Source organism: Loxodonta africana, chromosome 16 (assembly GCF_030014295.1).
Source record: "Loxodonta africana isolate mLoxAfr1 chromosome 16, mLoxAfr1.hap2, whole genome shotgun sequence".
NCBI classification, from domain to species: Eukaryota; Metazoa; Chordata; class Mammalia; order Proboscidea; family Elephantidae; genus Loxodonta; species Loxodonta africana.
In genome coordinates this window covers 23,928,323-23,941,885 of record NC_087357.1, presented here as the reverse complement: position 1 = coordinate 23,941,885, position 13,563 = coordinate 23,928,323, and the positions used below count along the sequence as shown (strand labels likewise).

General features: G+C 37.1%; 1 protein-coding gene across 1 annotated transcript in view; it reads left to right on the top strand.

Moving 5' to 3' along the window:
* The window catches only part of SHOC2 (SHOC2 leucine rich repeat scaffold protein), a 108,558-nt gene that overhangs the window by 53,432 nt on the left and 41,563 nt on the right, over window positions 1–13,563 (top strand). Inside the window, exon 3 of the mRNA XM_003408951.4 lies at window positions 2,491–2,628. Coding sequence (XP_003408999.1) covers window positions 2,491–2,628 — 138 coding nt within the window. The remainder of the gene's footprint in view (window positions 1–2,490; window positions 2,629–13,563) is intronic.

Here is a 13,563-nt window from a genome sequence, read left to right as displayed (position 1 = left end):
GTACAATGTAGGTACTCATGTATGCGGAATGAAGGAATGTAGAGCCTAAATTAGAAGAAAACTATTTATACTCTGGGGGGGTGAGGAAAGATATTCATTTATGAGTATTTTTCGAGCACATGTTATTTAAGTACGACAAAACCCTGAGGGAGACTTATAAGACTTGGTCTTTGTCTTTTAGCAGCTCATTGTCTAATCAGGAAGGGAAAATATATGCATAACGATTATTTAAATAACAATACAAGTTAATATAGCCACACACAAAAAAGTATAATAAAATATTTCATTAAGCAGTAGACATATGATCATTATGTAATAAAAATACATTTAATTGTGTTGGAGTTATATAAGAAATGTAAAACATCCCTATACTCGATCTTAGACTATGGAGGGGTTACTCATATATTGGATTAAATTACATAACTAATGATATGAACAGATAAATAAGAGCCAAATGACTTTATTTTAGTTTGAGGGAAGATAGATCCCTTTGGTCCAGGGTAGTGAGAAAAAGACTTAATACAGGTGATAAAGACTTGATCTCTAATGATGGAGAGGATTGGAATAGGTAAAAGAAGGAAAAAAGCATTTCAAATGTGCATGCTGTTGTCGATAGGTGTCGTCGAGTTGGTTCTGACTCGCTGAGATCCTGTGTGCAACAGAACAAAACACTACCGGTTCCTGCGCCATTCTCAAAATCATTGTTATGCTTTAGCCCATTGTTGTAGCCACTGTGTCAGTCCATCTTGTTGAGGGTCTTCCTCTTTTTCGTTGACCCTCTACTTTACCAAGCATAATGTCCTTCTGCAGGGACTGGTCCCTACAGATAACCTGTCCAAAGCTCGTGAGAAAACATCTTGCTGCCCTTGCTTCTAAGGGGCATTCTAGCTGTCCTTCTTCCAAGACAGATTTGTTCGTTCTTCTGGCAGCCCATGGTATATTCAGTGTCCTTCACTGACATCATAATTCAAAGGTGTCAATTCTTCAGTCTCCCATACTCATAGTGAGTATGAAAAAAAAGACTGTCATGAATGAGTATGGCATATTTAGGGAATCATGAGCATACTAGCAGAGAATGTACACTTGGGAGATTGAGTTAAGGCAGAATCAGATAACAAAAACTCTTAAATATCAAGATGGTGTAGCTTTTGGATTTTGTCATATAGACAGGTGACCAAACGTTCGGCAGTTCAGATCCACCAGGCACTCCTTGGAAACCCTATGGAGCAGTTCTACTCTGTCCTATAGGGTCGCTTTGAGTCGGCATCGACTTGACGGCAATGGGTTTTTTTTTTTTAGACAGGTATACTCTGTTGGAAATATTGGATAATGTTAGTGGTTTTCATTAGCCGTTTTGGAATTGATACCCAATAAGCAGATCAATGAGTACTTGCTGGAATGTTCAGTATAAGGTTTATAATATGTGCCTTGATAATGTACCACAAACATTTTTCAGAGTTTTATGCGGTTTATTTGTTTTACTTTTTTAGCATCTCTAACCTGTTTTTTTTTTTTTTAGTAAGTACAAAAATTATGAGATTAACAAGGCATTTGTTGTAGGTAGTATAGGGTCGCTGTGAGTCGGAACCAATTCAATGGCACACAACAGCAGTAAAATTTTTTAAAGGCAGAATAACACTAAGAATAATCTAAGTTGCCAATACAGTCCTTTAAACCAGAATGGGAAGGAAAAATATACCTTATTTTCTAAACTTTTAGAGCATTGTTAATTAAGAAGCAATTTCGATTTGTAGAGGAGCCCTGGTGGCGTAGTGGTTAAAGCACTTGGCTGCTAAACAAAAGGTCGATGGTTCGAACCCATCTGCTGCTCCGCAGGAGAAAAATGTGACAGTCTGCTTCCATAAATATTTACAGCCTTGGAGACCCTGTGGGGCAGTTCCACTCTGTCCTATAGGGTGACTGACTCAGAATTGACACGATGACAGTGGATTTTGGTTAGTTTGACTTATAGATCTCTATTTTTATCACATCAGAACATATGTCTATTTGACAGCATATATATTTTGAAATAGAGAGTGCCCCTCAAATTGAACTCAAGATGTATCAGATATTGTGCTAAATTTGGTTTAAAGAATTAGCCAGCTCTTTTTAAAATATGGAATATACAGATGTGTTTATTGGTTGAATTGGTCACTTAAATTGAAAAGAATATGTAATACAGGTTGGTATCATTTTTAATCAACATCTTAATTTTTTTAAGTGTCATTTTGAAATAAGGGTTTCAGAGTTTACATTTGACTTATACTTTTTCAGAAAGAAAGTATAATTATGATTGAGAAAAATGAAGTGTTTTTTTCTCACAATGCAAGTGTGTTCACTAATTATCATTTTCACATAAAAGTTGCACATCTAAAAACATTACATTTTCATTTATTTGTTTAGAAATAATAAAATTTATTCCCTTGTTTGCTGATATCTAATATATTCTTTAATAATGCTTAGTAAATTTTTATGTTGGTCAATTTGCAGGTGAATTATGTAACCTCATAACGCTGGATGTAGCTCACAATCAACTTGAACACCTTCCAAAGGAGATTGGAAACTGCATACAGATTACCAACCTTGACTTGCAGCACAATGAACTGCTAGACCTCCCAGATACTATAGGTATGAGAGGAGAAAGAAGACATTGGCAGTCATTTATAGCTACCTAGATATTAAGAAGACTGGTTTTGATCTATTTTGGTAATAAAAATTAAAGGAGATTAAAATTCAAAATTATCAAAGTAGTAAAACTTCTGAGAGAGAATATCTTAAAATTGCTTTTCGTTTTCATTTACTGGCAAGGAAAAAATATAGATTTTAGGAATAGAATGTTGAGTCAGTTGTATGTGCCTTTCTCAAGTGAATTTTCTGTTTTTGCTTATTTCAGAATATTGTATGCTATTGGTATGGTCCCTTCTTTTACTAAAGTAGACCATGGGGAAAAATAAAACCAGTGCTGTTTAGTTTTTAAAACATGGTCAATATAGTGTAAAGTTTGTTCATCTGTAATACTGAGGTGGCAAAAGATGTTTTAAAGTGCGAAATGTGTATCCAGGACTTAGCCAAACTGCAGAATGTCTAACGGAGCTAATTGCAACGTGTTCTATATTTGTAGTCTTGTTTATTCAAATGCCATAACTTTATACAAACATTAAATAGAATTTTTAAAAATCTTGATGCCTTTTTAGTTATTGATGTGGCATAATGATACTATAATGCTTATTTGGAAAAACTATATCAGTATTTAATTTTTATAATTAATATTTCAGAGGTTCTATTACTAAATCATTTGAGACAATGATGATGTTATCTTTCTCTAGAAAGATTTTAATTTCCTTCTGTCAGGTGCCCAGGGGGACCACTTTAATCCATCCATGTTCAATGCTTGAGATTTTTCTGATCCCCTAAGTGATTCAGATGCAGGCTGCACAATTATTTGGAGGGCTCTTTTTTACTTCCAGTTCACCCTTAGTACTAAGGTGCAGCCCTTTAGGGCCCCCATCTCAAGGAGTTTATTGGTTTTTAGAGTCTTCCCTCACCCTTGGCAGGCCCTAGATTTTGACTCTTTCTAGAAAAATGCCTTGTCCTTTCAGCTGCATCTTCTGGTTTGGTAAGCTCTTTTAAGACAAAATACTCTCCACCCTTTTACCTGTTTCTGAGTTCTCAGCCTGTTTTCTGGCTTGATAATTACTATCTTGTTAGTGTTCTAATTTTGTATTTTTAAATGATGTTTTATTTCATTTATTTATTTAAGTGGGAGGCTTTGTTTGAATTACCTAGTCTACCATTACATGAAACAGAAGTAATCATTAGCAGATATTTTTTATAAGTTAGAATAGACTGCTTTAAGCTTTATGGAACAACTACTTAGTTACAAAAAAGCAAGTTGAGACTTCTTCAAGATGCAATAATAGCTAGCAAATAACCTGTCTTTCTAATTGTTGGCCCAAGTCTTTTTATATCACATTGTTACTCATAATGGCAAAAGAGTAAGTATTCTCGTTTACTTACTTGGTTTAGATGCCCCTCTGAAAGGCAAGATTGTTTATAACACATAATGAATTGTTCTAGTAATATCTGTAGTGGATAATCTACCAAATTTCCTATATAAATAAAAACATCAGATTTCTGGTCCAAGGTAATAGGGACTGAGCACAATTCTTTCTTTCTTCCTCTCTTTAAAATCTATTGACATGGTCAAGATGAGCAAAGAGAAATAGCTCTAGAAGAAAAAGCATAGAAAGGGTATATACTGTATCTGTAAAACATGACCAGTTTGGTACAAAGAGGAAATAAAGAATAAAGTTCTTGGCAATATTTGGCAAAATTTAATGGAAAATACCATATAATACAATGAACATAGCCAGAGACTAAAATAGTGAGTTGGAGGATAAAATGGAAGAAGTCCCCTAGAATGTAGAGCAAAAAGACAGAAAAATGTACAAAATAAGTGAAAAGTTAAAAAGTCATGGGTGGTAGGACTAGAATTCTAGAAAGAGATAAGTGGTAATGCAATGAAGAAACTAATATAATTTTACAGTATTTCCCTGAACTTGAGAAAAATTCAGATAATAAGATTGAAATTGCCCACCAAGAAGAAATAATGAAAAAGATACATCTCAACAGGAGTTTTAAAAATTAGACATGTTCTGAATAAATAATACTTAAGACAGGAAACCCTGGTGGCGTAGTGGTTAAAAGTTTGGCTGCTAACCAAAAGATCGGCAGTTTGAAGCCACCAAGTGCTCCTTGGAAACCCTGCGGGGCAGTTCTACTCTGTCCTATAGGGTCACTATCAGTTAGAATTGACTTGATGGCAATGGGTTTGGTTTCGGTTCAGTAGTAAGGTAAACAATGACAATTCTCCCAGCCTTGTTCCCCAACTGCCCAATTCCCCCAATCCCTCCCAGAGAAGTAACTACTAATATTAATATTTTATGGATCTTTCTAGAGTATGGTCATACTTAACAGAACTTGAATAAAAATAAGTTCTGCCTTTACCTTACCCCAACCTCTTTCTTTACATCAATGAATGATAGTATACATCTTGTTTTTTCCTACTTACCTATATACTTTGGAGATCTTTCCATGTCAGCACATAAAGAGCTTTCTTATTCCTTTTTGTAGCTGCTTATATTCCATTGTATGAATATATTATACAAAGCACTAAATTTTGGATTTTATTAGTTCAATGTTTTTCTTTTTTTTCTAACTCATTAATTTATGCTTTTTCTTAGTTGGAAACCCTGGTGGCGTAGTGGTGAAGCGCTACGGCTGCTAACCAAAGGGTCGGCAGTTTGAATCTGCCAGGCGCTCCTTGGAAACTCTATGGGGCAGTTCTAGTCTGTCCTATAGGGTCACTGTGATTCGGAATCGACTCGAGGGCACTGGGTTTGGTTTGGTTTGGTTTGGTTTTCTTAGTTATTCCTTTGTTATCTATTCTCCTGTTGTTTATATTGGACTTTTACTATCTTTCTTAGATAGGTATTTAAATCATTTAATTTTTTTTTCTTTGTTGCTATATTTTTACTTAAGACTGTGCATTTTCTTTTGAGCGCAACTTTAACTGTGCCCTAGAAATTATGATAGTATTTTCATTCTCATTATAAATGACTTATTTTAATTTGTATTTCTTCTTTGACCTAATTTTTATATTTGCACTTGTAAGGGGTTTTTCATTTCCTGAGCTTGTTATTAATTTCTTGCCTAGTTCTTGAATAATATAGCTTAAAATGAGAAAACGAGCACAAAAACCGTGACCTCTTCTGGAGAGCTAATGGTACTCCTGCAGCAGCAGCTCTGCTCTTTTTTCCCGGGACTAAAGAATCTTGTCCTAAACTAGCAACTGAAAATCAAATCTTATTAATATTAATATCTTATTAATATCACCTTATAGTTACTTTTCCCCGAAACCACTTTATTTCCTTGCCTTTTCTTTTTTTCTTAAAAGGAGATAAGTGTGTTTTTACCCTTCTTTACTTAACATGAACACTTTTAGACTAGCTATCACTCCTTGAGAGTTATTTGACCCAGTGTGAGAGTGCAGATCACTAAGTCTTTTCTGCCTCAGAGCGGCTGACGGGTTCGAACCACTGACCTTTAAGTTAGCAGCTGAGCACGTAACGGTTGTACCCCAAGGTTCCTGCATTGAGAGTTGATGTTGTTATGTGCCATCCAGTCAATTCCAACTTGTAGTGACCCTATAGGACAGAGCAGAATCCTTAGGGTTTCCTAGGGTGAAATTTTTCAGGAGCAGATCACCAGATATTTTCTCCAGCAGAGCCACCTGTGGGTTCAAACCACTTAAATGTTCCATTAACAGTCAAGTGCCTAACCACTGCACTGCCATGGCTCCTTATCTTGACAGTAAACACTGCCATTTACTTGCAGTCTGAGCAGTACCAGGATCACTGAGAGTCCATAGGATGTGAGGAAGAGGCAGAAGAAAATGGGGAGGGGACAGCTGGCTGCACTTAAGTGAGAGGGTGCTTAAAAATATATTTATAGTTTCTCTAATTTAGCCATGGAGCTGTGATGGCGCAGTGCTTAAGAGCTCAGGCTGCTAACCAAAAGATCGGCAGTTTGAATCCACCAGCTGCTTCTTGGAAACCCTATGGAGTAGTTCTACTCTGTCCTGCAGGGCCACTATGAGTGAGAATCCACTCAATGGCAGCAAATTTGGTTTTGGGTTTTGGCTTAATTTAGCCATAGTCTTGCCCTGTTGAAGAATAAAGAATATATTTTCTTTCATGTAAATATTTTCTAATTCAAGAATCACCTATGAACAAAAGAAAATATTTAGCTTCATTTCAACAGTCATTTTGTTTCAAACAATATACCTAATATCTTTAAAGCTTCCTGGGATATATTGTGATTTTATGAAATTGGGGGAAAAGTATGTAGTAAGGAAAAAATATTTTCCTTTTTATTTCTTTTCAAAATGAGAGAAAGAGAGAAATACGCAACAAGACTTTGTGTTCCAGGGCTTTAACACAGAACAATTCACAGACATCTTTTTGTTGCACTGGGCTCTGAAGAAACGTTACCATAATGATGGTTACATCAAGAAATAGAGTTTTAGTATTTAGGTTATAGGTAATTACAGTGCAGTTTATATGACCACTTTTTTTTTTTTTTTAAATGGTGATATACTTTGGGTTTTGGACATTTAAGAATTTATGTATTGCTTGTTTTTAAGCATAATATTTCTGGAAAAAATAATTGTACTTTTGACATTATTTCATCTATAGGACTGTGTGTCCTTCCTGATATTTTAGTACTTTGTTAAAATCAGATTAAGACCATTAGAGTCTTATTTAAAAGATAAACTGAATTAACCTAAAAATCCTGATTATATTTGCTAAAATTGAAAGCATCTTATTTTAATTCATAGCAACTTGATTTAGCCATGTTTTAAAATCTGACAGCATAAGAAAGCAAGCTGTCAAAGCGGTGCACAGAACAATTTACAGTCAAACGTTAAGCACTTAAAAGCGAAATGCCAGTGATTGGCAATGATCAGCCTGCATTTATACACAGAACCTCAGCAACGTTGATGTTCTTAGTTGTGATGGCTAAACGTTAAAGCAAGCTATCGCTTGATTTCTAGGCTGCAGTTTAGCTTGTGGTGAAACAGCTTATTGAAAGAGGGGTAGAGCTGAAACCACTGTGGGGGGTGAATCACAGTAAATGCCAGACTTCTGATATCAAGTTTGTTTTGTGGCATAGGAGAGTCTTGATAGTTCATTCTTAATTTTTTTAGCCTCTTTTATTTTGCTGAGAAAAAAGATGTTGTTAAAATATGGATAACTCTTTGAATATGTCATACCCTCAAGCAAATGATCAGGTCTTTGCAAATGTGGATTTCTGTATCTGAATAGCATATTCTCATAGGCTGCATTTTAAAAAGTTCAGCCCCCTCCACTTTACCAATAAAGAAAGAGAGAAAGAGGGAAGGGAGAGAGGGAGGAAGAAAGGAAGAAAAGAAAAAGTTTAAACCAAGATCCAGGGAAATTGGAGTTACCATTTTTCTAGTTTATATTGCCAATAATTTTGGTGCTAGGTAATGTCATGTAGCAGTTTCACTACATCATTTTTTATTTTGTAATTTTTGAATTCTAGAAATCTGTTCTGGAGTCCCTTGGTGGTACAAATGGTTAGTGCACTAGGCTGCTAACTGAAAGGTTAGAGGTTTGAATACACTCAGAGGCACCTCAGAAGAAAGGCCTTGGGTGATCTACTTCCAAAAAGTCAGCCACTGAAAATGCTATGGAGGGCAGTTCTACTCTAACACACATGGGGTTGCCGTGAGCTGGAATCAGCTTGACAGCAACTGGTATCTGGTATGTTCTGATTTTAAAAGTGAGAAACTTAAGGGTTATTTTGCTTTTGGGAGAGAAGTTTCAGGTACCTGGTGCTATTTACTGATCTTCTCAGTTGATAAACATTTAGAATTTGGTTACCATGCTATTTGTTACTACTAAAGCTTTTAGGACTTTAATGAGAATAAAAAACATTTAAAAGATGGTATTTATCTACTGTATTCTACTGGAAAGAGTGATTGAATGAGACATGTCAGTTAATGGAGCAAAATTATTAGGACTTTCCACTATTAATAAGCCTTTTCCTCTTCTAGCAGGCTTTAAAGACCCCTTAGTGAATTCATTTCAGCCATTTTATCACAATGCAACAGCTTTTTCTTCCATAGGGGAAGCAGTGGTGTGAGAGAGACAAAGGGATGATCTTGTCTACTTCCAGTTCTTCTGAAAGGTTGACTGCCACTTTTTATCTTCAGTTATATACAGCAAATTAAAGTTTTATCAGAATATTTTAAAGTTTTTTTTAGTCAGACAAGATTTTCCTACTTGTAAGAAAATTTCCTTTACCAGGCTTGCTGCAGTCATAGTGGCTATCAGCACAGAATAGGCAAGGGGTAAAGCATTGATGCTTTCCCTCCCTCCACATTTTGCAAGGGTATGTATGAGTAAATGGGCATTGTAATGGATTGAATTGTGTCCTCCCAAAGTATGTGTCAGCTTGGTTATGCCATTTTGTGGTTGTCCCCCATTTTGTGATTTTCCTATGTGTTATAAATCATAATCTCTGCCTGTGGTTAAAGAGGATTAGGGTGGGATGTAACACCTTTGCTGTGGTCACGTCCTTGATCCAGTGTAAAGGGAGTTTCCCTGGAGTGTGGCCTATACTACCTTTTATCTTACAAGAAATAAAAGGAAAGCGAAACAATCAGAGAGTTGGGGACCTCACAGCACAAAGAAAGAAGCATCAGCAGCAGAGGGCATCCTTTGGACCCCGGGTTCCTGTGCAGAGAAGCTCCTAGTCCAGGGGAAGATTGATGAGAAAGACCTTCCTTCAGAGCTGACAGAGAAAGAAAGCCTTTTCCTGGAGCTGACACCCTGAATTTGGACTTCTAGCCTACTAGACTGTGAGAAAATTAATTTCTCTTTGTTAAAGCCATCCACTTGTGGTATTTCTGTTATAGCAGTGCTAGATAACTAAGACAGGCACTATTATTCACTCCTAATGGGAATGAAATTGATATAGCAAAGAACGTTGACTATACCATGGACTGCCAGAAGAATGAGCAAATCTGTCTCGGAAGAAGTACAGCCAGAATGCTCCTTAGAAGCAAGGATGGTGAGACTTTGTCTCACATATTTTGGGCATGTTATCAGGAGAGACCAGTCCCTGGAGAAGGACATGATGCTTAGAAAGTAGAGGGCCAGTGAAAAAGAGGAAGAGCCTCAACGAGATGGATTCACACAATGGCTACAGCGATGGGCTGAAATAGCAAGGATTGTGAGGATGGCACAGGACCGGCAGTGTGCATAGGGTCACTGCGAGTCAGAATGTACTCAACGGCACCTCACAACAACATCAAAATTTAAAATATTTGTGGAGAAATACAACCAGATGCTCCTTACAAGTGAGGATGATTAGACTTTGACTCTTCTTACTTTGGACACATCATCAGAAAAGATCAATCACTAGAGAAGGACATCTTGTTTGGTAGAGGGTCAGTGAAAACGAGGGAAACCCTCCATAAGATGGATTGACACAAAAGCCACAACAGCGGACTCAAACGTACCAACGATCATGAAGATGGCACAGGACCAGGCAGTGTTTTGTTCTGTTATATATAAAGTGGCCATGAGTTGGAGCCAATACAGTGGCAGTCACCACCAACAGATATCCTGTGACACATCATAAATACATTCACATGTGTACAAAGATACATGTGTAAGGATATTCATTACAGAATTCTTGTTGAAAATTAGAAGCTAACGCCCATCAATTGGGGAACGATTAAATAGATAATGGTATACACATATCATATTATACAGTGGTTAGATAGAATGAGGTATATCTGTTTTTAGTCACAAGAAAATATTTCTATGACCTGTTATATGGGGAAAAAACATATAGGATGACCCTGTTAACATAAATACACACACATAAACATTTAAAAAAATCCCTCTATTTGTATGTGTGTGAATAAATGCTTAGAGAAAGGTCTCAGTGGATACGTATTATACTACATGCCATGGTCATTGGAAAAGTGTAAGATGTATTCATATATTTTGTAATTAAAAATTTATTGGTGAAATGACTGGAAAGCAGAGAGTTACAATTATTTACTATTTTCTTTCTGGCTAATATTTAAGAGTGGGCTGCTCAGACTTTGGGTGTCTTAGAAAAAATTCCTACAAAAATTTTAGAAGAGTTAATGTATATATGTGTGAAATGTAAAAATAAATGTCATGACCCCTCGTGGCACAATGATTAAGCATTCGGCTACTAACTGAAAGGCCAGCGGTTTGAATATACCAGCTGCTCTGCGAGAGAAAAGACCTGGCAATCTGCTTCTATAAAGATTACAGTCTAGGAAACCATAGGGGCCAGTTCTACTCTGTCCTATGGGGTCTCTCTGAGTCTGAATCAGCTCAACAGCACACAATAGCAACAGCATGTCCACGATGGTATGTTTTATAAGACATGCTATTTTATAAAATTAGAATGGATCAAAGAAAAGAGATTGTTATGAGCCTTTCATAATTAAATTTGTGTATCTTGTCTCTTATGGAAGGGAGGACAAATTATGAAATGTTTTAGCATCTGTATTGATTGAGAAAGTATGAATAAATGCCTGCTGTGTGCTTAGCACCAAAACACTATGGGGAGTTAGAAACATATGGCAAGGCCCTCACTTAAAGAATTTTCAGTCTGATGGGGAGATAACTAATCCATGAAACAACCAGCAACATAAGATCAAACATAATTAAATGTCAATTTATGATGAAGACCATATGCTGCTTAAGTTTAATTTATAGGGAGATCAATTAAGATTTTTTTTTTTAATTGTGCTTTAGGTGAAAGGTTACAGAGCAAATTAGTTTCTCATTAAGCAATAAATATATTGTTTTCTGACATTGGTTGCCAACCCTGCAAAGTGTCAATACTCTCCCCTTCTTGACATTGGGTTCCGCATTTCAGTCCATGCAGCTTTCCTGTCCATTCCTGCCTTCTTGTCTTTGTTCCTGGGCTGGTGTGCCCATTTAGTTTAATGTACATGGTTGAACTGCATCTATTATTATTTGTTTTATCGGCCTGCCTAATCTTTGGCTCCCGCACATGTCTGTCAGTTTGTCGTACTGTGGGGGCTTGCGTGTTGCTGTGATGCTGGAAGCTATGCCACCGGTATTCAGATACCAGCAGGGTCACCCATGGAGGACAGGTTTCAGCTGAGCTTCCAGACTAAAACAGACTAGGAAGAAGGACCCGGCAGTCTACTTCTGAAAAGCATTAGCCAGTGAAAACCTTATGAATAGCAGCAGAACACTGTCTGATATAGTGCTGGAAGATGAGCCCCCCAGGTTGGAAGGCACTCAAAAGATGACTGGGGAAGAGCTGCCTCCTCAAAGTAGAGTCGACCTTAATGACCTGAATGGAGTAAAGCTTTCGAGACCTTCATTCGCTCATGTGGCACGACTCAAAATGAGAAGAAACAGCTGCAAACATCCATTAATAATCGGAACCTGGGATGTATGAAGTATGAATCTAGGAAAATTGGAAATTGTCAAAAATGAAATGGAACTTATAAACTTTGATATCTGGGCATTAGTGAGCTGAAATGGACTGGTATTGGCCATTCTGAATCGGACAATCATATAGCCTACTATGCTGGGAATGACAGCTTGAACAGGAATGGTGTTGCATTCATCGTCAAAAAGAACATTTCAAGATCTATCCTGAAGTACAATGCTGTCAGTGATAGGGTAATATCCATATGCCTACAAGGAAGACCAGTTAATACGACTATTATTCAAATTTACACACCAACCACCAGGGCCAAAGATGAAGAAATAGAAGATTTTTATCAGCTGCTGCAGTCTGAAATTGATCAAACATGCAATCAAGATGCATTGATAATTACTGGCGATTGGAATGTGAAAGTTGGAAACAAAGAAGAAGGATCAGTAGTTGGAAAATATGGCCTTGGTGATAGAAACAATGCTGGAGATTGAATGATAGAATTTCGCAAGACCAAGGACCTCTTCATTGCAAATACCTTCTTTCACCAACGTAAACGGTGACTATACACATGGACCTCACCAGATGGAACACACAGAAATCTAACCGACTACATCTGTGGAAAGAGACGATGGAAAAGCTCAATATCTTCAGTCAGAACAAGGCCAGGGGCTGACTATGGAACAGACCATCAACTGCTCCTATGCAAGTTCAAGCTGAAACTGAAGAAAATCAGAGCAAGTTCACGAGAGCCAAAATATGACCTTGAGTACATCCCACCTGAATTTAGAGACCATCTGAAGAATGGATTTGACGCATTGAACACTAGTGACGGAAGACAAGACGAGTTGTGGAATGACATCAAGGACATCATCCACGAAGAAAGCAAGAGGTCATTGAAAAGACAGGAAAGAAAGAAAAGACCAAGATGGATGTCAGAGGAGACTCTGAAACGTGCTCTTGAACGTCGAGCAGGTAAAGCAAAAGGAAGAATTGATGAAGTAAAAGGACTGAAAATTTCAAAGGGCGTCTCGAGAAGACAAAGTATTAAAATGACATGTGCAAAGATCTGGAGATGGAAAACCAAAAGGGAAGAACATGCTTGGCGTTTCTCAAGCTGAAAGAACTGAAGAAAAAATTCAAGCCTTGAGTTGCAATAGTGAAGGATTCTATGAGGAAAATATTAAACGACACAGGAAGCCTCCAAAGAAGATGGAGGCAATACACAGAGTCATTACACCAAAAAGAGTTAGTCGATGTTCAACCATTTCAAGAGGTGGCATATGATCAGGAACCGATGGTACTGAAGGAAGAAGTCCAAGCTGCTCTGAAGGCATTGGTGAAAAGCAAGGCTCCAGGAACTGATGGAATATCAATTGAGATGTTTCAACAAACAGATGCAGCGCTGGAGGTGCTCACTCGTCTATGCCAAGAAATATGGAAGACAGCTTCCTGGCCAACTGACTGGAAGAGATCCATATTTATGCCTATTCCCAGAAAGGTGATCCA